General features: G+C 48.2%; 1 protein-coding gene across 1 annotated transcript in view; it reads left to right on the forward strand.

Annotated features, from left to right (window-relative positions):
* INPP5D (inositol polyphosphate-5-phosphatase D) overlaps nt 1-23,488 on the forward strand; it is a 115,614-nt gene that overhangs the window by 17,309 nt on the left and 74,817 nt on the right. The window contains exon 2 of the mRNA XM_019630143.1: nt 1,128-1,191. Within this exon, the coding sequence (XP_019485688.1) occupies nt 1,128-1,191 (64 nt within the window). The remainder of the gene's footprint in view (nt 1-1,127; nt 1,192-23,488) is intronic.

Below are 23,488 nucleotides of genomic sequence, written 5' to 3' on the forward strand. Positions count from 1 at the left end.
AGCCAACTCTTAAAACAACGCACCACTCTGCTGGCCCGAAATTTTTGTAAGGAAGCATTCATTGTCTTTGTCGCAGACACAAAACAAGTATTTGTGAGCTGGAGTGTGATCCCTGCCTAGGGATTCAGCAGGGATGGGCAGGTTTTCGAGGTTCGTGAGGATCCCAAATGGAGGAAATGGGGGGAGAGTAAGGTGGGTGAGAGAACAGACCAGCACTTTCAGCTAAGAGTGTGAGACCCAGGTAGCGATCCTCAAAACTCCTTCTGCCTCTGGGCTCAGCGCAGTGGAGCCGATGGGCTTTTCTGGTTGCTGCAGCCGCCAGGCTCTCTGTGGGTGGGGTCACCGTCTGGCCCACCCACCACTGTGCAGACTTGACAACTCCCCGTCCTCTCAAAGGTTTTAGGAAAGTGAAAAGGAGTCACATTGGGAACCGAAGGAAGGTGGAGCTTCTAGAAAGAAAAGAGATTCAAGGCCCCAGCTTCTTCCTCGTTAGAAGCAGGCTGAATCCTCACTGTCCAGCTGGTGGGGAAATCCAGGCCCCTAGTGGGACAGCGGCTGACCTTTGAGAGAATGAGCCCAGGGGACAGAGTCTTCAGGGGAGGAAGTCCTAGGAGTGAGGGGAGCTCAGCTGAAGGCAGGCGCTCCACCAGAGCCTTGCGAGCCTCGCCTTGGCCACGGGGGCCCCTCTGTGGCTGTGTCCGACCCCCATTCGGCATGTCCCCACCTTGCTCAGCTCCACTGGACTCTTATTTCTATTGGAAACACCCCCTCTGTCTCTGTTCTTTTGACCGACATGACAGCCCAGAGGTTGAGGAAGCCCTTCCAGCTGGCAGACTCGTTTAGATCAGACCACAGAGCTGCCAACTGGTGATGTGAATCACACTCCAAAAGCTCCCACCCACCTTTTCCTGAGGCTCCGTGCATGCTGAGGGGGTGGGGGAGGGGGAGGGCTGCGCCTCAGTCCAGGACCACTTGATGTCAGAGCCGATGTCCACCTCAGAACAGTAGCTCCGAAGTTCAGAGACGTCACACTCAGATTCCTCAAGCCATGTCAGGAATTCTTATCCTTTCAGTTACCAGAAAAATGTCCCCGCAGGGGTTCTAATATCGTCTTTGGTCTATTTCAGGTATCGGAATTGTGTTTACACTTACAGGATTCTACCCAATGAAGATGATAAATTCACTGTTCAGGTAAGCCCTTTCTAAACTTAGAAATACAGCCCTGATGGGAGTCTATATTGGCCGAGAGAGACGGGAAGAAGTACATGCCCCAAGAGGCTTAGACAGAAAGGACTGGCTGAGCCCGCCTTTCTTCTAGAAGTTTACAGGTGGGGATGGCTTAGCGAAGAAACTGTGACCCTGCAGAGTGAACGTGCTCGGTGACGTGATGGAGCAGACACGCCAGACGTTATCTGTGCTCACGGGTGTGAAGAGGGATGCCCGGAGATGAAGGACGGGGACTGGCTTGTTTTGTGACTTTTCGTCAGTGCTCTCAAAGGAGTGAGAGTCAGTAGACCAGGAAGGAGAGAAGGAAGGGAACTCACAGGAAAACAGACCATATTTTCTGAGGGGCTAGACGTTTGCCCTAAGGATGGGCACAAAACAGTACCTTTCCTTTTGTAGAACTCTGTTCCGTCAAAGGCTGCAGCTCATGGTTTCAGATTGTATCACGTACAGTCCAAATGTGTAACACTTGCCATTAAAGAAAAATCACCTTGCTAATCCAAGTCTGGGAAGATCTCCCTCTGCGCAGTTTGTGTGACAAACAGCACAGGCATTGTGCAGCCACAATGCATGACAACCTGGTGATGTGGAGGCCAGGGCAGCTATTTTTACCTGGGAGCACGTGGGGGCGGAGTGGGGAGGGTCAGAACAAAGGAGGTGACATTCTCGGTGTTCTCAGTGAGGCAGACAAGTTCTGCTCAGTTCTCTGGACCATGGTGAGAGGCACCGACAGGTGGGCTTCACCCGTGTGGCAAGCAGAACAGCCACATGAGACAGAGGCTGGGACACCATGTCACGGAGGGGCAGTGACAGGGTCTGTGGGGTTTAGTTGAAAATAAAGTAGAAGTGGAAGGGGAGAGGTGGGGCACAAGCTCTGATTCCAGAACCTGAAAGGATCGATGCATTTTGTGCAGGACGAGGGTGCAATAGTAGAAACAGAGATGGACTCAAGGGCAGAACAACAGGCAGGTCCCTGGGACACAAGTCACTGGAAACATGTTGAGAGGGAGAAGTGATGGAGTAGAGTGCCTCTGGGGAGACTAGTTGTGGGGAGCAAAGGAGTCACTTCAATGAGCCACAGGGGACAGAGAGTAAGACCTTGAGGGGCTTACTTGAGCCAACCCAGGTGGTCACAAAGCGGTCTTCTTGGGAGGCTGGGGCTGTTTGCAGCAGGGTTTCAATGGGAGTTCAAGCTTGGGCTCAAGTGGAACCGCTCTACCCGATAGAGGTCAGGCTGGGTGTTGCTTCAGGCTTCTTGGTCCCTCCCATATGTAAATCTGCACCGATATCTAAAAAATATCCGTTAGAATGTTTTTAGCTAGTCTGGGCCACCCACATGTCTCGGTCTGGTCACCAGGAACAAATGTTGGCACACCTGGTACAAGACTGTCCTTTGAAGTACTTGGGGGCTGTTTATCATTAAAATGGTTGTCTCTCATGTGGCTCCTCACCTGTTGGACGTGGCCACCAAGGGGAAGCCAGCATGGGGCAGGCAGTGGGCCTCAATGGCCTCTACAATTTTTTCCACGTCTAGGGCCGCATGAACTTTCTTGTCTGGGTTGGCATCCTTGGTAGGTGGTTTGCTGAAAGGAGTCTGAACTCTCTTAAGTTAAAAGTTGGTCAATGCGTTTGATCTTTTTTCCCCTTGTGGTTTCTTCTATTCCTTCAAAGTGAAGAAGACTTTAAGTATGACTAGGCCTTAAGCTGGAAAAGACATGACTTTGTGGCTTCTTGTGTAGTCTGTACCCATGGCTTGTAAATGTTTAGACTGTGTCTAGCGTCTGTTCCTTCTCACTCTCACGCTCTTACTGCTATGGTATTGTGAAGTGTTGGAGGTCCTACAGCAGCTTCAGAATCAGGGAGCATTCTCAGGTTTGGGGGGTCATGAAGAACAGAGACTGACTTTGGCTAACTCATGTAAGGGGTGGGCCTTTGTGGAGGGCAAGGCGGGAGAAGGCCTGGGACCTGGGACCAGAAGGGCTTGGGGTCCCACACCCCAGGTGCTACCTGCCACAACTCAGCTTTTCTCTGTGGGTCTGCTCTTCTCCCACTGATTGGCTCACTTCTCACTTCCCAGTCCCAAGAGGGAATCTGGTTGTCTCAGCCACCAACGGCTTTTTCTGCGTGGGCCACTCAGAGGCCACCTGTCTGTGTATAAATTGGCTCTCTTAGAACAGATGCCTGCCCACCACTCGGAGATGGGGGTAGAGTTGTAGGGACAGAGTGTGGTTACCTGAGGCTCAAACTCAGCCAGAGCAATAGGCAGGCAGGTTCACAGAAGAACTGTGGCCCTGCTGGGTATATCTGCTCCTGACCCCAGCCCTGGGCCCGTGACCTTATTTGTGGCCAAAACCAGGTAACCAGGGTATAGGGAGCTGTGGAGCTTAGGCGGCCAGAGGAAGTTCCCACCCCTAAGATATGCCTTCCTATAAAAATGTAATACCTTACTAAAATAATAAGAGTAGATGTTTACTGGGAGCAAATTAACCCTCCATCGGGTGCAACTGATCTCACAGATTCATTGCACACAAATTTTCGAATATCTAACAGTTAACAAGTGTCGTGACTCATTGCTTCCGTATCTTCCCCCTCCACCGTAACCTATGGCCAGTCGTGTTTGTGACTTAGTACAGTAAAGATGTATTTCATAGCGGCATCTTTGTGTATAATGAATCTGTGAGATCAGTTGCGCCCAACAGAGGGTTAAAGCAGGCGCATAATTAGATGAAGTCTGAGATCCAATGGAGCTCCAGCAGTCATTGACCACTTCTTATTTTAACTCAAGTTCCTCTTTTCAGGTTGAAGCAAAACCTCATACTCTTTTTCTGAGCTTACCCACAGTTTCTAAATAACTCATTCCTTACATCTCAGTCTCTTTAGTGCCATCCAAATATGAGGCTCCCAAAATAAGTATCTGGCCTGAAACATTGCCAAGTAAAGCACACAGAAGGCTTTAATCACTTTCTTATGTTAATTGCTTTATGTCTTCTCTCTGGGGCTTGGTCTTTTTGTCAAAACCAAAGAGCTACTGCATCTTTGTTCTTTGCAGAGCAACCTTGGCTGCCATGGATGGTAGCCCATGACAGCCCCATTTCAGTCAGGAAAAGGAGTGATCCTAACCCTTGGTTACTTTACTGTCACTCCACCTTTTGCAAACTTATGAAAAATCAGAGATGAGAGGGAAGGATGTAAACTATAACTTCATTCAACCCCTATGTCTTAAGTATGAACATAGCCAAGACCTGCAGAAGTCGGAGCTCACACCCAGTTCTCCAGGCCTCCCCAGCTAAGCCTTCTTTCTTTGACCCCATAAAGCATGTCCAAACCTGGCTGGGCACTGGATCCCCTGAGGAAGGATGGACTCTGCCCCAGTAGATGAGGAGGCAGGGTGATGTCACCTCTCAAGGACAGAGGCCCCATTTCCTTTCCACAGTATAGATAACATTTGATCTCAAGTGACATTTGGTCTTGTGGTAAATTAGTGAGGTACCTGGAATGAAGGCAGGCCCCTCTGTTCCCAGCTGTTTCGAGTCCACATTTTACCAGCTGTGTGGTTTTGGGTGAGGTCATACTCTGCTAGAAAGTGGAAATCACACATGTGCCTCCCAGGGCATGTGTAAAACACCCAGACCCAGTGGGTGGCATGGGGGAACTGCTGCCCACACCATCACTGTCTTTATTCTCTGTGAGAGGGCACAGACATCAATCAAAATGATCACTCTGCTAACGAACATAAGTCAGTTCTGCTTCATGGTCTGCTTCAAGTGAGGGAGGAAAGGAAAAATGGGGGAAAATGAGACAGAAAGAGAGGGAGAAAGACAATGGAGGGAGAGGAGAGAAGACAAGAACAAATGAAAGAGGGGAAAGGGAGACAGAGGGAAAGAGATAAGACAGAGGGGGGAAAAGTCAGAAAGAGGGGGGAGTAGAGGTGGGTGAGGGTCAGGGGCAGTTTTGACAGAAGACAAGATGGAAATAGGTGTGGGGCAAAGTGATGGCAGAGAGGGAGGAGGCAGGTGGTATTCTAGAAGACTCTAGGCAGTGCCGAGGGGTGGTGGGAAGGAGGACAGATATTGTGGTGACCAGGTTCCCTCAGCTGTGCTCCTTGGGCTGTGGATTTCCGTGTCTCAGTTACCTCAGCAGCTCATGGAATTGTTAAGTAGTTGTTCAACAGCTCCTCTGACCCCCACACCCTGAGAACCTTCTGGACCTGTGTCGCTGGTCCTCAAGGGTGGGTGGCGCCCTGAGGGCTGTGTGAAGCCAGAGGAAGGCACCTCGGCTCCGCCCCTCAAGCCTGAGTTTCCCACCCCAAGAGAGGGGGTTTCTTGTGAAGCCCAAACTCCTTTCTTGGACTGCGCTAAGAAACACTGCGTCCAGAATAAGCTGTCAGGCTCCTGCTGCTTTTTGAAATGGCCTTCTTCCCTGGAAGATAAGGATGAATTTGAGGCAGTACAAGCCGTCCTGAAGGGCCAAGTTCAGCGTGAGTGAGGGGAAGCCACGGGGCTCATGAGTGGACTTGTCACATAACTGGCTGCCCCAAACCCAATGCCACAGTCAAATTAAATGGGGCCCTTTGAGAAATGGGTCCCTGGAGTAAACGAGGCTCCATTCCTACAGCCCCTCAACACTTGCTCTTTTTCTGACATCCTTCCTACCAAGAAGGATAGAGCGGAAAATAAAAACCACCCCTAGTCCCCAGTCACGTCAATATTCACTATGAACTTCCTGTCTTTTTCTCATGGTTGAGACTGTATCCAGGATACTGACTATTTAATCAAGACAAGAACACACACAGGTTTTAATGCAAGTTTAGGTGAAGAAGGAATTTGAAACTCTGCCTCACAGATGCTTTCGGTATTCTTTCCTGATTTAGAAGAAAAGCTCAGTGGCTCGAGCCATTCGGGTGAGAGGCTCATGACTCAGTTCCTGGTCCCTGACGGTGGCTGTCATGTTACTGTAGGCAGTGTGGCTTTTGCAGAGAGAAAACAAAACAACTTTCTAAAAGCTGTTCCGTCACAAGTGTCCGGGTGGGTAAACGGTTTAGCCATTGTTATTACTCTCAGGAAGAGGGTGGCAGCTCTTATTGTTCTGAGTGGTCACCAAGTGAAGTAAAGATTCCGTCTGAGCTGACGGCTGAAGGATGTGGCTCTAACACACACTTCCTGACATTGCACAAGACGGAGCAGAAAAGGCCCAGACAACAGGAGCCATGCACGGCCAGGGCCACCCGGCAGGACCCTGTGGCCGAGTCGAGAACGGTGCGCCTGGCGAGAATCCAAAGTGGCCAGATGGTCCCTTTATGCCATGACTGCCATCTTCTAGAGGCCTGTGTTTTTATTTTATTTTATTATGTTATGACCTGCCGCAGACCATGGACAGGTCTATTTTCCAAGCTTCTGAGTATCTCAAAACATCTTCCAGTTGCCATTACATTCAAAAGGGAATTTGATGGAGATAACATTCCTGGGGACCAAGTTTTCCTTCAAAATTCTACAGAGGTGTTGTTCCCCTGCCCTGAGTTCCATTATAGAAAACTTGAGTTTTCCTTTTTCTGCTCTGAAGCTGGGGAGAATTCTCTTCCACACCTGTCATCTTTCCTTTTGTTGATAGTTTCTGGAATGTGTGCAGACTGTTTGCTTTGCAAACTTGGGTCTTTCTTTTGGCTCAGGAGACTTTCCTTCTGTTTGGTCTTTGAGTATGTTTTTATCCCAGCTCTTTTGGTTTACACTTGTCATCTATACCTCTACATGACTGTCTTTACTTTCTCCCCCTCCCCTTGGCCATCTCATCCCCGCTTCTTGTGCTCCAAGCCTCTGGTCCACCTTGTCTGGGCCCATTTTCTCTTTGTTGCCCAAAGCAGAGCTCACCGGGGGCCCACACCAGTTGTGGTTGGTGGGTTTAGGCACAGGACTAAGATGCGATTGTAACCAATGAGATGTGAAGGGAAGTGTTCTGTGGAGCTTCTGGCAAAGGTTTATTTGTCTTAGAAAGAGATGCAAGAATGAAACGGTCCTTTACCTACCTTTGGAAGCTGTCGTAGGATGCAATAGCTGGGGCTACTGCTGCCGTCTTGTAACCAGGAGGGCAGGCAGCTGAGAGTGAGGCGAATATGCAAAGGGCAGAGCAGCAAGATGAAAAAATCTTGGGTCCTCGATAATGTCACTGAATTAACTGAACAGAATTAACCAGCCTGGTCGCTGCCCTGCCTCCAGACTTCCTGTTTTTGAGATAATTGATTCTTTTTTGTTCAAGTAACTGAATTAGGGTTTTCTGTTACCTGCAGCTAAAAATTACCTAACATGTGAAGGTCTGAACTATCCTAGGGGAATTTCAAAGCAGAAAATGGACATGTTAAATTGAACGTCAAGTTCCATTGCACCCAAAGCCCACCAGCAATGGTCTGACACACCTAGTCACTGACTCTCCCCACTCTGGAGCTGTGGCCTGTTCACATTGTTGGGACCCACTCCCGCCCCTCCTGGACAGTTCCTGGTATGCGTCTCCATGCCAAACATCCTGGGGTTCAATACCCCTTTCTCCAACTCTAACCAGAAAAAGCACAAAACACAAAGAGTATTTTAACAATTTCTTGCTTATTGCAGAATGGTTTAGTTTCTCCTCTCAACTACATCCTTCAAGATCAGGTTCTGGGTCTAATCTTCAAATATGTAAGAGGCCAGTTCAATTTACCCAACATAAGAGAATCTTTTCTCTAAGAACATACCTCTCCCGAGAGGCCTTCCATGATTACTGCCTAAAAATATCTACCTGCCCCAACCTGTGGCCCCCTAGCCCTTTACCCTGCTTAATCTTTCTCATAGTCCTTGTAACTACCCAACTTTATATACTTATTACTGGATGTATTTATTGTCTGTCCTAGAACTGTTCCTGGCATCTCGTAGGCACTGAATAAATATTTATTGAATGAATTAATTCTGGCTTCCCCCTTAGGAATCTAGAAAGAGCTGCATGTTTCATTTAAAACTATAACTTGTCACACTTATCATTTCAGTTGGGTCCCCTGGGTGTTCACATCATCTGTTGATTGTCGCTCTGGATTTGGATGCCTTGCTCAATGCCCTCTGCGTTCTGGGCAGGGTGCTGCCCCTCCCTCCTAGATGGGTTTTAATTTCTCCGATGGGTTTTTTGTTTCGGTGCAAACCTGCCTCATCTGGCCAGTCTCCCTCTTTAACTGGTCCTGTTCTCCATTGTGTTTCTTGTGGGTTTTCACTCCTGGGTTCTAAAGGCCTTGCCTTTTTACATCCATGCGAGGAGGTCAGCTGCTTTCCCAGGATGTTTTACTAGTTCCTGCAGCAGCGTTTTCAGAAAAGGCTTCCTCCTGGTCTTACTCTCCCCAGCCTCCGTTTCCTCCTCTGAAATGCTGGGATAACAGCAGTACTTGTCACGTAGGGAGGTTCCCAGGACCGAAGTGATGTTTTACGTGAAGCAGTTATGCCTGACACGTGACTCACTGAATGATTGTTTAACAATCAATGCCTGCTCATTGGACCTATGTCACCCCAGTTTCAAAGAACCGGGGGAGACTGAGGCAGGGGGTCAGGGCAAGAGCTGGTGCCTGGGGTCACTAGGCAGCAAAGAGAGGGTACTGGGGATACCAGAGCGTTCAGAGGGAGGCCCCAGAACTCCCATGGGGTCACCATTGCTCCCCTATACCGAGCTCTTATTACGAGCCAGGCTTTTGATTTAAACTCTTTAACTTAATCCTGCAAAGAAGGTATGATTATCATTATTCTCATTTTAAATACAAAGAAATTCAAGCTCAGATGGAATAACACAGTTTGCTTGATTCGTACTAGTCAGCGACAGATGAGGAATGTCATTTGACTTGCCAGGCTATGGCTTAAGGGTCAGGCCACCCTCCCCTCCTTGACTTGGCCCTCAGTCATGGAGGCACCCAGCAGCCTGGGCCCCCAGCTGGAAGGTGAGCACTAGGCCGAGTCTGAGGCTGCTGCCATGTTTGGCTGCTGGCCCGTGCTTCCCCAACCACCGAAGTGTGGCCCCAGCCACGGAACCAGGAGCGAGTTGTACAGCATTGGCGCTATTGACCTCCCTGAATAAGGCTCAAGATGACCCTACTTTTAAGCTGAGTCCAGTCAGTGTTACAGCTATGTCCCCCGACCATATTCCTTGAGGTCAGCCTGACTCCGCTCAGAGATTCTCCACAGCCATCTGTTCCTTTGGTCATTGGTTCAGCAAAGTCTAGTTGGATATTCAGTACAGTAGTCAGCCTCAAAACATAGTCCCTGCCCTCAAGGGACATTCAGTTTAGAAAATGAAGGCAAGCAATTATCAAGATTATCCCCTGAATGCCAGGTTTATATAGCTTGAAGTAGAGGTGTTTCAGGAACCTTCCACAGCGAAAGGAGCTCCCCTCAAATGGGAGGAAATGAGTGGCCCAGCAAACCCTACAGAAAATCATCACTTCCCCTCTTCCATCACACCCCTAGCCATGAGGGGCGGTTCTTGGTCCTGTGTCTGTCTCGCCCGGTGAGCTGTGGGTGCCAGGGAACAAGACTGAGGGTCTCGTTTGCCTAGAGCCTGGCACAGGACAGGGGGTTCATGACCATTCATGAATGAAAGGCCCAACTGACTTGGCTTTCATTTACCTCTCGGTGCTTACAAAACCTTTTGAGGTTAACCTTAAACCCCCAGTTTTTGACTGAGGGGTACCCCATTTTAAACAACCTCGGGATAGAATGATCCAAATTTCTCCCCCAAAGATTGAACTAATTAATAGGTTATCACTTAGTCATTTTCACAAAGAAATTCGCCACAAGAGAGTAGGGAGTTCCCAAAGTCCCTTTATTTCAGCTGCTCTGACTGGGAGGCTGACTGCCATCAGAGTGTCTGCCTGTTTCTCCGCCATACTTATGCTCTCTCATGGCTTGAAGGGAAAAGGTTCTGAAGTCTTGAAATGAAGAAATGTGTTTTCCAAAATCCAACATCTCTGGCAAATGTACACTCTTAAGACCCTAAGAATAGGCCTTAGCACCTCACACTGGAACAAGGACAAAACATGAGGACATAGTCCCAGGGTTTAAAGAAGGAAACCAGGCATTCAAACAAGTAGATTTAAATGTTACTCAGAAGTCTGCAAGAAAAGACCATTAGCTGCTAGGACACCAGACAATAGAATAGGTCTCTCCTCCTGGAAGGGCATCAAGGAGATAATTCCTCCCGTGAATATGAAGCGCCTCCCTGCCCTAGGATCTTTGCACTTGCTCTGACCTCTGCCTAGGACTCTGTCTCCCCAGATCACCGCATGGCTGACTGCCCCAACGTTGCTCCCAGGCCTCCCCATCTAAAGTCATGCCCTGCCCCAATAGTCATTCTCCATTATACTCCTCTTTTATTCTTCATCATAGCCCTTATCACCATCGGCAGCGATATTCGTTCCCTATTGCTGCTGCCGCCGTAGTGAATGACCACAAACATAGTGATTTATAATCAATAGAAAGGTATTATCATACAGTTCTGGGAGTTGGAGGTCTGAAATGGATCTCACTGGCTAAAATCAGGTGTTGGCAGGACTGTGATCCTTTCTGGAGGCTCAAGGGCAAATCTGTTTTCTTGCCTTTTCCAGTTTCTAGGGGCCACCTGCCTCCCTTGGCCTGTGGCACATTTGTCCATCTTCAAAGCCAGCGAAGGCTGGTCAAGGCTTTCTCACCAGGCTGTTTGCCTGGTTGAGTGTCCCGCCTCTCCTCTCCCTTATGAGGACCCTCAGGATTTGATTGGGCCCCTCTGAATAATTCAGGATAATCTCCCTGTCTCAAGGTCAGCCTGTGACAACCTAATTCCCTCTGCACCTTGGTTCCCCTACTCCATGTAACATAACATCTTCACGGGTTCCAGGGATCAGGACGCGGAAATCCTTGAGGGGTCATTGTTCTGCCCACCACAGCGACTGTCTTTGTTTTTTATTGACTCCTTTGCAATCTGTCTCCACGAGGTGGATGCCAAGACCTTGCCCGTTTTGCTCACCACTGTGTCTGCGGCTACTAGAAGAACACCTAATACATAGTAGGTGCTCAATAAATATTTGCTAAATGATAGAACGCAGAGGTAACTTTGTAATGTGAGAGAGGGAAGAAAGGCCTCGATTTCTTTACCTCTGAAAGGAGGGCAGTGGACTGGAGACCTCCAAACGCCTTCTTGCTCTAAAGTGCTGTGATTCCTTCTGAAACAATTCCTTCTGTAACAATGACATCAACAAAGGCTTAGGAGAAAGGGGCGGCTGTTTCATAATCTGCTCTGCTCTGCGGTGTCGGGGCACAGTGGGTGCAGAAAGGACTGGATCCAGGGTGACGTGAGGGCAGCAGCGGAGTTTGGGGGCGAGCTGCAGAGTTCATCAAGGGGCCGCCCCAGGCTTCCTTTCCCCCCGAAGGCAGCTCCTCTCCAGGCTGAGAGCTCAGAGCTTGTCTGCCAGCTGTCATTTCTGTCTCCGCCAGAGTACCTCGAGAGTTCCACAATAAGAAAAGAAGCAAGCCGGAAAGCATTTCGGAGCTATGTAATTAAGGATAAAAATATCCCCGTATGCTCCTGCAGCCGGGGAAGTGGAGAATGCTTCTGTTCCTAGGACCGCTGGAAAGAATGGCTAGCACAGGCTGTTAGTATGGACGAGCCTGTACAATTACAAATACCATCTGTATCCCACGGTGCCCTACGACAACATGTGATTCAATTCTCGAAGGGGAGGGGCTTCGGCCGTGCAGCACCCTCGCTGCAGGACTTGTGCTTGGGGCGAGAGAAAAAGGGGAAATGGACGCAGTGAGGAAGACGAGCTTCCTTCTTCGCATGTGTCACAGGGAAATGGCTCTTTGAGAGGCAAATGTTGAATATTGGAGATCGGGAAGGACTTAGGGGCTCCCAACAGGTCTCCCCACCCCACCCCTGCTCCAGTCTCCCAAACCCTCTTCAGTCTTGAGGCAGATGGAGCTAGGTGGGGGAGCCCCGGTCCCATGACTGTCTCTGGCCCCCAGGTGCCCAGGGATGCCTTCCCAGCGCTCCTCAAACCCCCTCAGCCCTCAGCCCCACCCTATGCTTTGCACCTGAAAGGCTGTATTCCTGCTGGCGGGCGTGAGTAAACAAATGTTGACACCGTGATGAAAATGGTTATACAGGAAGGAGCAGAAAGATCAAATAGCACATCCTGAGAGAAACGGGGAACTAGGCCAGCTTCCGATCTGAATGCCGCTGTGGTCCTGTTCTTTGCGCAGCCCGGCTGGGACCACAAATAACTCTCCTGGCTAACCCTTCTTTGTTTGTTTTAAGAAGGATTACTGCAAATCAATATTTGTTATCTGCTTTTTCTCTGAGGAAGATAGATAGTAAATGAGGGTGCAGAGGTTCAAATTGAAAATACAGAACGGAAATCAAACCCTCTGACGTCGAAACAGGCCTTGCTTCTTGAGAACCTGTCAGTGTAAATGTATTTCTCTAAAATGTAACATTAGAACTGGTACTATATTGGGCATCTTAAAAATAGCCTTAAAGACTTTACGTTACGCACTTGAGTGATCACTGAGGCATTCTTTAAATGTCGACAGTCCCCTGATATTTGGGGGAGAAAAGATTTGCAAAAATTTGGCAAGAATAGCATCACGCCTGGTCAGCTAGAGCGAACTTTGCACAATTTCAAGTGGGCTAGGATTCCCCTTGAAAGTCACTGAGTGAAGGTGGTCAAAAGGTACAAACTTCCAGTTAAAATTAAACTGTCCTGGGGGTGTAACGCATGGGGGCTACAGTTAATGATACTGCCGTGCATATTTCAAAGTAACTGAGAGAGTAGATCTTAAAGGTTCTCATCACGAGAGATAAAATTGGAACGATGTGTGGTGTTGGATGTCAATTAGACTTATTGTGGTGATCATTTCATAACACATACAAACGCCGAATTGTTGTTATACACCTGAAGCTAACAGAGTGTTATATCTCAGTTTTTAAAAATGTACAAAATAAGAAGCTATGAGGGTTGTTGCCTAGGAACAGATCGTAGTAATGATATTAACAATAGCATCGTGGCTTTGAGTCCTTATGCCAGGCAGGGCCCCCTCCTACTGTACATCCCGGCGGCTTTCAAGGCCACACTCCCTTTGGCAGGAAAACATGTTCTCACTGGTGCCTCCTGAGCGCCCCTCTTGTGCCCCCTGCTCTGTTAGCCACTCCCTGGGGTCCAAGAAACAGATGTTGCCCTGCCCTCCTCCCTGGCAGAGCCCAAGAGAATCTCTAAAGCTGGGCAATGTGGCAACCACTGGCCACACATGTTGATCAAATACAGCTAGTCTGGATTGAGATGTGCAAAGTATAAAACCCATACCAGATTTCAAAGACTTAGTACAAGAAGGAGAAGAGGGATGGGGGGGGGTGGGAGGAAAAGGAGAGAATATAATATATCTCAATCTTTTATTGCATATTGAAACTTAAAACAAAATGGGGCTGCTAGAGAAATTTCAATCACACGTGAGGCTCTCGTTATTTTTCTGCTGAATGGCATTAGCCTTGCCACTCAAGGTGTGGTGCACGGACCAGCGGCAGCAGCACCACCTGGAAGCCTGTTAGGACTGCAGAGGACCCGGCCCCACACCTAGCAATTCAGAACCAGCATTCAAACAATCTCCTCAAGTGATGCACACGAACATTAAAGTTTGAGGACCACGTGGAGGCGGGGGAAGTGGCAGTGTGTCTTACACACGATGGGAGGCAGTGCAAATAGGGACAGAGGCTCCAGGAGGCAAATCCATGAACACCTGTAGGGCCTGGGCCCCGTGACGAGTGCCCCCTGGGACGGTGCCCAGCGGGTCACACAGAGCAAAGACATATGTGCTAGGACATTCACTGCAGCACTGCTTTAAGTAGGGACCAACAAGAACCAGCAGAAAACCTAAATGTGATTAACAGGGAACTGTTACATAAACTGTGCTGGGGCCAGTGGGAGTCTATGCAGTTGTTTAAAAAATTAGGGCAGTGCTGTGTGTAGCTAGTTGGCAACCTCTCCAAAATCTAAAAGATGTTGTTGCGGGATGATGTTATAGTATGAGAGCTTGGGGGTTTGTTTGATCAGGGGTAGGTTATAGACACAGGTATGCATATTCGTCAGAGTGAGCAGAAAGGTGTCTCAGAGACTGTTACCTGTGGGGCAAAGACGGGGTTCCCAACGAGAGAAGGGGGCTTCTCCTTTCTAATGTACATCCTTCAGTACTGTTTTCATTTTTTAAGCCATGGCTGAGATGTAACTGTTACATCTTTTTTTGTTTTACACTTCACCTCTTGTCTCTATTTTTAAAATTATTATTATAGGAAATGGGGTCATTTCAGAAAATCTGGGGGGGTAAACCTACTGTAGCTTGGGGTCGCCAATAGAAGTCCCAGCAGAGAAGATTGGGAGAAGGGAGGCTGAGATCAGACTGAAGACGGCTTGGAGGCTGAGATCAGACTGAAGATGGCTTGAATGCTGAGCTGGAAGTTTGGCCCCTGTTCTGCACACAGCAAGAAGCTTGGTGATGGGAGGGGTTGGGGGGGTTGTTTGTTGTTATTGTTTTTAACTGAGGTGAAATTCACACAACATAAAATTTACCATGTTAAAGTGAGTGATGCTTAGCATTTAGTACATTCACAGTGTCTTACAACCTCTATCTAGTTCCCACACATTTTCATCACTCCGAAATCAAATCCCATACCTGTATAATAATAATTTTAAAGTTAAGTTTTTTTAAAAAAATTACCTTTTATTCCCCATGCCCCTCTGGGAAAAGCATATGTGTTGAATTTAAATCCCCCAAGGCAAAAACTGGGTGGTGGGGGTGATTTTTTTTTTTAATTTGTTGTTAAGCCCTGCTCGTGGGGGCCCCTGCTGCCCGAGTAGGGACAGGACTCCCACGGCAGGGCCCTGGCCGGGGATGCTCATTCTCGGGTAGGAACTCTTCCAGGTCAGGGGCAGGCAGAGACCGCCGGTATCAGGACCCTTGTTGCGGGGGGCGGCAGGTCTGCTTACAACGGTTGTTCCTGTTTTCTTTTTCATTTTCCTTTTTTTGCTTTCTTTTTCAACCCAAGTGAAATATGAATATACTTTTTTTTTTTTTAAGATTTTTATTGGGGAGTTGGGGGATGGGAACAGACAAGTTGCTGTCCTTTTGTTCTTCAGTCCAGTTGTGGAGGACGTTCCCTCACTGGCCCAAGTTGGCACCATCATTGCGCTCTTCCCTGGTGAGGCAGATCAGTCGTCGGCATCTGGATGGCCACTCACTGCGGCTGCTGGCCAGTCACGCTGGCTGCTGGCTACATACGGTAGCCCATGGCAACCCACTGCAGTAGGGGCTGCAGCCTCCGCCGTCGCCGGCGACTCATGGCAGCCCAGCTCCAGGTTGAGCTGTTGTTCAGCATCTTAGCTGTGGAGGGCAGTGTCACTGGCCCTCATATGTGGGATCCGAACCGGTGCCCTCTGGCATCCCAAGCCAGTTCTTAACCATCGCACCACTCGGCCGGCCCTGAATATACTTTTTAAAAGCATTCAAACAAAACAGAAGCACAGAGTAGAAAGTGCAACCCTCACCTCACCATCCCCACGCCGCTCTCTCCTCCTTTGGGGTAACCCCCAGCTAATGATGTGTCACTTGCCTTTTTTTGTGCATTTACATAGAGATGTGAACCTATATGAATATATAGGTGTTTGTTTTTTTAGATAAATAGGATGAACTATTCATATTGCCCTGCAATTTCCTTTCTTTCTTTCTTTTTTTTTAATTGGAGAACAGTGCATTTTTCCAGGACCCATCAGCTCAGTCAAGTGGTTGTCTTCAATCTAGTTGTGGAGGGCGCAGCTCAGTGGTCCATGTGGGGATCAAACTGGCAACCTTGGTGTTATGAGCCTGCACTCTAACTACCTGAGCTAACCGGCTGCCCCTTTTCTTTCTTTTTTTTAGCAATTTGTCTTTGTGATCTATCCAAGTCAGTTCACATACCTTTGTGCTTTTGGGGGGGGAAAGGGGAGGTTATTTTACTTTGTAATTGAAATATAATTGACGTATAACATTGTATTAGTTTCAGGTGCACAGCATAATGATTTGACATAGTACATACTGCGACATGATCACCACAATAAGTTTAGTTAACCTCCATCACCACACAGAGTTACTTTTTATTTCCTTGTGATCAGAACTTTTAAGACCTACCCTTTGAGCAACTTCCAAATATACAATACAGTATTGTTAACCAAAGTTTTTTAACTGATGTGTTTTAATTTTGGGCTTAACTGTCATACAGTACAGTTCACCATCTTCCTATGCATGGACACTTAGACAATTTTCTTCTTTTTTTCTTGTTATTATTACAAAAAAATGTTTACAATAAGCAAGACTTATGTGTGCCTCTGTGCGTGTGTGCAAGCTTTCTTCAAGATGAAATATTACTAGGTTGAAGAAATGAGTAGTTTTACTGAAGAGATAGTCACATCATCCTGCCAGAAGCTTCTTCAAATGAGCCATCTACCACCTGATGTCACTTAACATCCACCATGTCCCCACGTGGTCTCAATACTGGACATGACCAGTGTCTTCGATACTTGTCAAACAGTGGATGAAATACGCAACCTTAATATTTTATTTTGCATTTCCCTCATTAGAAATGAGGGTACGCATATTTTCACATGTGCGTTGGCCATTTGTATTACTTGTAATTCTGTGAATTACCTATTTTCTTTGTCAGTTTTTTCCCCTTTAAAAAAAATCTTTCTGATGACAAAAAAAAAGCTCTATGTATGTTTTGCCTATTAATTTTTTGGTTTCTTAGGCTGGAAATATTTTCTCCCAGCTTGTCATTTTTAAAAATACCTTGTTTATGATTCGTTTGTCATGTGGAAGTTTACAACTTTTATGTAGTCAAATGTTTTCATTTGTGGATTCTGGGTTTTGTGAATCACTCATCTCAACATTATTCACTCAGGGGAAATATCAGTTTTTCCTAGCACTTTGGTAATATGCTTTTAGGTCTAGCGCTTTATTTATTCTTACATTTGGTATAAAATAGGGAATATAGCCCCATCCTCCAAATGGATAGCCATACCATATATTAAGCAATCCATCCTTTTTCTATTGATTCAGATCACACGCTAATGTCCCAAATAGTTCTAATCCAGTTTTGGACTCTTCATTCTGCTCCACTGACTGACAAACCTATTCTTGCCCCAGTTTCCTAATGTTTTTGTGACTGTGGCTTTCCTGCGTGTGTTCCCATCTGGTACCCCAAGTTCCTATTTATTGTTCTCTTTATTCCTTGGTGGTTTCCATGCATTTTCTTTTCTGGGTGAATTTTGCAAGCAGCTTGTAAAGTTCTCTAGACAGTCCAGTTGGAACTTTTATGTAATTACATTGAATTTATAGATTAATCAGAAGATCACTCATCGCCCTACAATATTGAGTCCTTCTATTGGAGAACGTGGCACCTCTCTCCTTTTCTTCAGATTTTTTTCTGTATCTCTCTGCGATCTTTTGCATTTTCTCCGTAGACCTCTTGCATCTTCCCTGTTACTGGGTGGGAAGTAGTTTTCGCTACTTTGGCAAACAAAAGCTGTCTTTGTCGCGACGTCTTCTGGTTGGGTCTTGTTTGTGTCTGGGAGCGTGATGGTTTCTGTGCAGGGCTCTTATCTATCTTTCTCAATGGTCCCACCAGTTTTAATTGCTTTTTGAATGTCTTCTTTTGGCTTCTCTAGGTACGTGAGCTTGTGGTCTGCAAATAACGATAGTTTGTCTCTTCTTTCCAATACGATTAATTTGGGGAGAGGGAAGCTGTTTGGGTTTGTTCCGCGCTGGCTGGGACAAACCAGTGATGCAGGTCAGTGGCAATGGCGTTATTGTTGTCTTGCTTCTGATTTCCGGAGATGTTTCTGCTCTGGAAGGAGGATGCAAGTCAAAGACAAGGAGTCAAGTGGGAGTGCCAAGAGGAGGGCATCAACCAAACTGGAATGCCAGAGTGGGCGGGAAGCTGATGAGTGTAGGCAGGCGGTCAGTGGCCGACGGGGCATTCTCTCTGACCTAGCCCCTTGCTCCACATCACTGAGCTCTGTTTCATTTTGGCTCTGCCTATCTGCCAGCATGTTTGAGATGCCCCCTGGCTTGGTGGTAGCCACGCATTGGTAAGCCCGCCTCCTGGATCCTGATCTGAAGCGCTGATGTAAATGAGAGGGAGAGCCCAACAGCACCGGAAACCTACATCCAGGCTGACCGTTAGTGTATTCTCACTAAACGATACTTCCCCTTGCCCAGTCTTTACCCCGCACTTAACATAAAAAGAAACTAGACACAGAGGATTTTGGTAATTAATTCAAGTCAAATCAGAAAGGTCACTCACTGCAAGGCGAAGAACCCATCTTTCACAATTGGGCTGCATGACAAAACTGCAGCGCATTCTTATTATAAACGGAGGTCTTGACAAACTGTTTTAATCCCTTCTATCCCCCTACTGCACTTGCACAACCCTCCTTTAATAGGCAGCCATTTGAGTGGGTGTCTTGTTATTTGAATCTGTTCTTTTGAAATGTTGATTGTTGTTTTGTGTGCACGCATTTTTAGCTCCCTGAAGTGAAACCATAGCTTCCATTCGCTTATGACTTTGTTCAACAAAGGATCTTTTTAAAATCCCTCCATGTTGCTGCATACACATAAAGTCTTTGCTTCTGGTGCCTGTATAACATCCCTGAATACCTTGACCACATACCTGTCTGCTCTCCCGATGATGGGCATCCAGTGTCCCTCCAGAGCTCTGTCACTACAAATTTTGATGACCATCCATCCTGGTGGCCCAATGTGAGCCCTAGGCCTATGCCCAGGGGTGAAATTGCTGGGTCATAGGATATACACATATTTAATTTGTCTAAACTGTGTCTGATTGCTCTTAGGAAAGCTGCACTGGTCTACGCCCCTGGGATTCTTTGTTCAATACAGATATGAAGGGAGGAATGGAAGGACAGAGGGCTTTTAAATATACCGTATCCATTAGTAATTAAGGTCCTTTGGATGGAGTTCCAGATAGACTTGCCTCATACCAAGATACCAAGAAATCGGAGCACAGCCACCTTTCAGAGTCCAGGAGCACAGAAAATAGAGTGAGGGACCCAAAGTCCTGGCGCTCTCACTTCCAAGGCAAGTCATAGCCCTTCTGAGCCTCAGTTTCTTCATCTGTAAAATGGGAAACCCAACAGAAACTTCAGTCCCATTGTTTGGGAACTCAAAAAAATAGTAATCCTTTCTTTCATTCATTCTCAACACAGAGGTAAATAAATGATGCATTTTGTCACCTAACTGCCGGGTTTCCACATGTGCCCAGTCTCCTTTAGGGTATCCTATATCCCTTCTCGCTGGCTCAGGGACTCAACAGGACCAGTGGCCCAGCATCAGGGTAGGGTTTGGAACCAGTCTGTGTAGAAGGTGAGGTAGGCTATGTGCTGAGAGTGTGCTGAGCCCGGGGCGGTGAGGGGAAGAGAGAGAGAGCAGGGAGGGGTGGTAGTGGTCCTCCTGGGCAGCCATGTTTGGGGGAGGAAAAGGAAGTGGATGACAAGGGCTTCAGGGCTGATCAGTTTCTCCATAAGGTGAGGCTCCAAATTCTTTGCTGTTGGTGAGGGGCTTGGGCTGAGAGCTTGAGGGTCAATCCTTGGATCAGCTGTTGTGGGAGGGCTCAAGACGGACGAGTGAGAGGACTGCTTAGAGAGCTGCCCATCATAGGCCAACTTCTAGAAGCAGACCCTAAGGTTGGGTACCAGTACTTCGTTAAAGGAAGGTTCCCAGGAGAACCCATAAGAGTGGGGTGCAGCGTAGGGAAGAGGAGAAGCCAGGCAAAGCTGCAGTTCCAGGTGAAGTCTCAGACTCAGCCTGATCCTACAAGGAGCTGCTCTGGAGTGGAATTACACCTCCGGTGTGTCCTGCATGGACACAAAGAGCTGGGCTTTTGCACGCACGCTTCGGGAGGAGATCATCTGAGTTTAGGACCAAGCTTTTCACAGCAAAGCACAGAGTCCCCAGAGGAAAAGGGGGACGGGACATAGAGCAATAAAGGGATCTGCAGGAACTGGGTAGGACACCAACAGCATTCCATATAAGGACCTCGCTGTAACCACAAAATTATAGGAACGCCCATACTTGGCACAAGCGGCTCCCTCTGCCTGCTGTGATAGTTCCCTTTCTCTTTGTCTGGCAACTGTTATTCATTCTTTGCATCTCAGCTTAAGTGTTGCTTCTTTCACGAATACTTCCCTGACCTACCAGGCTAAGTGCCCTTGTCCTTCTCTACCAAGGCACTGCACTTTGTGATTATTTACTTGTTTACTGTATCACGTCTTGCTTCTCTGCTAGGCTGTGGGCAAAGGCTGGGTCTGTGTCGGTCCCTGCTGAATGCCCGTGACTGAGCTCCAGGTGAGGTGCATGGTAAGAGGTTAGTCGCTGTGTGGGCTGCCTGCTGGTGCGATGACTCCCGGCTCTGGTTTACTCCAGCGCTGCTCAGGTGCAGAAGGTGGATTGGGGCGCTGACCCTAGATTGTGACTTTGACAGGCAGGGCCCGAAGAAGTACAGGGTGCCATGGGGACAGGATCTCTGGCGGCCGCAGTGGGGTTCAGGCTCATCAGAAAGATGATGGGGTCCAGAGGGACCCGAAGGCCTGCTCAGAGGATGAGGTTGAAGGGGGATGGTCTCTGAGAGGCTGGAAAGCAGACGTGGTGGGAATGAAGGCCCAGAACTTGAAGGTTTATCCCTCGTGGCAAGTCCTGGTGATAAAACAAGTCGTGTGACATTGGACAAGTTACCTAATCTCGTGGAGCTTTAGCTCCCTCGTGGGTAAATGAAGATAATTATGTCATGAAGGTGCAATAAGAGGAAGACTCGGGAGCAGCTCATATCTCCCTTCAAATTTGTATTTGTCGGTGTGTGCTGTGTAACAAGCACTGTGTAAAAAGAATCTCAGTAGTTTACAATGTCAAACATTTATTTTCCTGTCCTGGGTCTGCAGGTCAGCTGTGGTTGGCTGATCTAGGATGGGCTCTCCTGGACTCAGCTGGAGGGAGCTAGACTCCAGGTTTCCAGTCAGGTCTAGGTCTGCTCCTCACATCTTTATTCTTGGTCCAAAGAGTCCCTGGGGCATCTGTTCTCATGACAGATCACAAGAGCCCAGAAGGGGCAAGCAGAAACCCACAATGTCCATTAAGCCTGGAGTTTAGAACTGGCACTTTTGCCCACACTGCATAAGTCAAAGCAAGTTGTACGGCCAAGCCCAGCATCAGTGGAGCAAAGATGTACATTCTCTGCACTGTAGTCCAAGATGTTGCAAGAAGCCATGATGAGGGGTGTGGCTGCAAAATTCTGTAACAGGGAAGGCCCACCCTGCCACAGACCTCCTTCTTGCTGGTCCAGGCATCTATTGATGTGAGCCTGTGGAGAAAGCGCGGAAACCTCTTCCATAGTTAACTCACAACCACCCTGTGATGCTGGGTGTGATGCAGAGTTCCTAGTTGTCAACTGTGACTCCACTGACAAAGGACCCATCCTCTCTGGGAGTCTTCGTTGTGGGCCTGAGGTCCCCAGATCAGGGATCCACTATTCAAACACCCAGCCCACATGCTGACAGGGCATTGTCATCCCCGGTCCCCTTGCTTCCCCCTTGCTCGACTGTATAGACACCACTGGGAGACCTCAGAGATGCATCTTAGAGTGTCATTTCAGTACCAGCCAGAGGTGTACGTTTCCCAGCCTCCAGTGTGCAGGTCCTTTGATGTGAGAAATTCAAAGCATTTTATAAGCTGCTTAGGTCTGCACAGGCAAGCACAGGACTTACTCCCACTGCACAGGTATTGGGGAACAAAAGGCAGAGATTTGGGGCCTCATGATCGCAACATCCCAGTGGGGTTCCCAGCTCACAGGTCATAAAGCGAAGCAGCATAGGCAGGAGTCTGGGAGTTGACCTGGCACGGGGGTTCCCCAGCAGGAGACTGCATCAGGCAGGGCTACTGGCTGCTGGCTTCATTGGGGTGGGGTGAGGGGTGGGATTACAAGCCCAAGGAATAAGCGTGGGCTCACAGAATCAGGGAGGGATGTGGATTTAGAAATGAGTGCATAGCCCACGCCAAGTCATTCCTGGAAGTCTGCCCAAAGCGAGACAAGGGAAAAGCTGAAGAACCCAGCTTCTGGAAGTGGGGGCTGGTGGGAGACACCAGCCTGCTGGCTGAGCGGAAGACAGAGCCTACTCCACCAGTCCTGGGCAGAAAGGGCCCAGCGGGCAGCCTGGTGGGAGTTAGGAGCAGTGATGTCCTGCTGGAGACAGCTGGTGGGTGGAGCTGGGCAGGCTTGGCAGTTTCCACTTTTCTTCCTTAAGCTTTATGTCTCCTCTCAGAGCTGCCATATCAGTCCCTTTTGCACATGAGACTCTGAATGAGCCCAGTGTCATCTTTCCCCCACTTCAAGCCCCCAGACATATGGTTTGGGGGACCTTGCCATGGAGCAGACCAGTAGATATAGGATTGTGCCCACAGACAGCAAATGCCAGCCTCCCCACCAGCACCACTGGTCACCACATCACGGAGGGCAGGCCTGCTGCCACTCAGAATCCAAACTCCTCCCACATGGGGGGAGGTTTCACACCACCTAACCCAGCCTCTGAGCCCCTGGAGGCTTGAGTTTACTGGAGAATGTCTAACCACCTGGTTCTACCCTGAATTGGCAGCTCCCTGTGTTGTGGCTGCTTGCTCACAGGTGGTGAAAAAATTCATGAGCAGGTAGAAATACAAAAGGAAGATTTATTAAAGTAGAGCAGGCTCAGCTGGGCAGCCTACTGGAAACTGCTGCAAACGACTGCATGGAGTCTTTGTCTGAAGTTTTACATTTTCTAACCAGGATGTAAATTGCTTCAGCCTGTAATAGAATTTTCTGTCAAGTTCAGCTTTGTCCCTTGGGGTGGGGGAAGCGGTTAAACTGGCTATCATGTGTTATGTAGATTTAAGTTGGAGCCAGGAGTGGATCCCACACTGAGGCAAAACCTCTCCCGTCACAGGGCCAGCATGGGCCAAGTAAACAGAATCACTGAAACTGCATAGTAAATGTGTAAGGTGTATCGTTAACATGTGGCAGAAAGGAAGCGAAGAAAGAAAAGAAAGCTTTTGAAAAGTCCCAGGCTAGGGCCGGCCAAGTGGCGCGATGGTTAAGAATTGGCTTGGGACTCCAGAGGGTCCCGGTTCGGATCCCACATATGAGGGCCAGTGACACTGCCCACTACAGC

The sequence above is a fragment of the Hipposideros armiger genome, unplaced genomic scaffold (assembly GCF_001890085.2).
Source record: "Hipposideros armiger isolate ML-2016 unplaced genomic scaffold, ASM189008v1 scaffold_17, whole genome shotgun sequence".
NCBI lineage: Eukaryota > Metazoa > Chordata > Mammalia > Chiroptera > Hipposideridae > Hipposideros > Hipposideros armiger.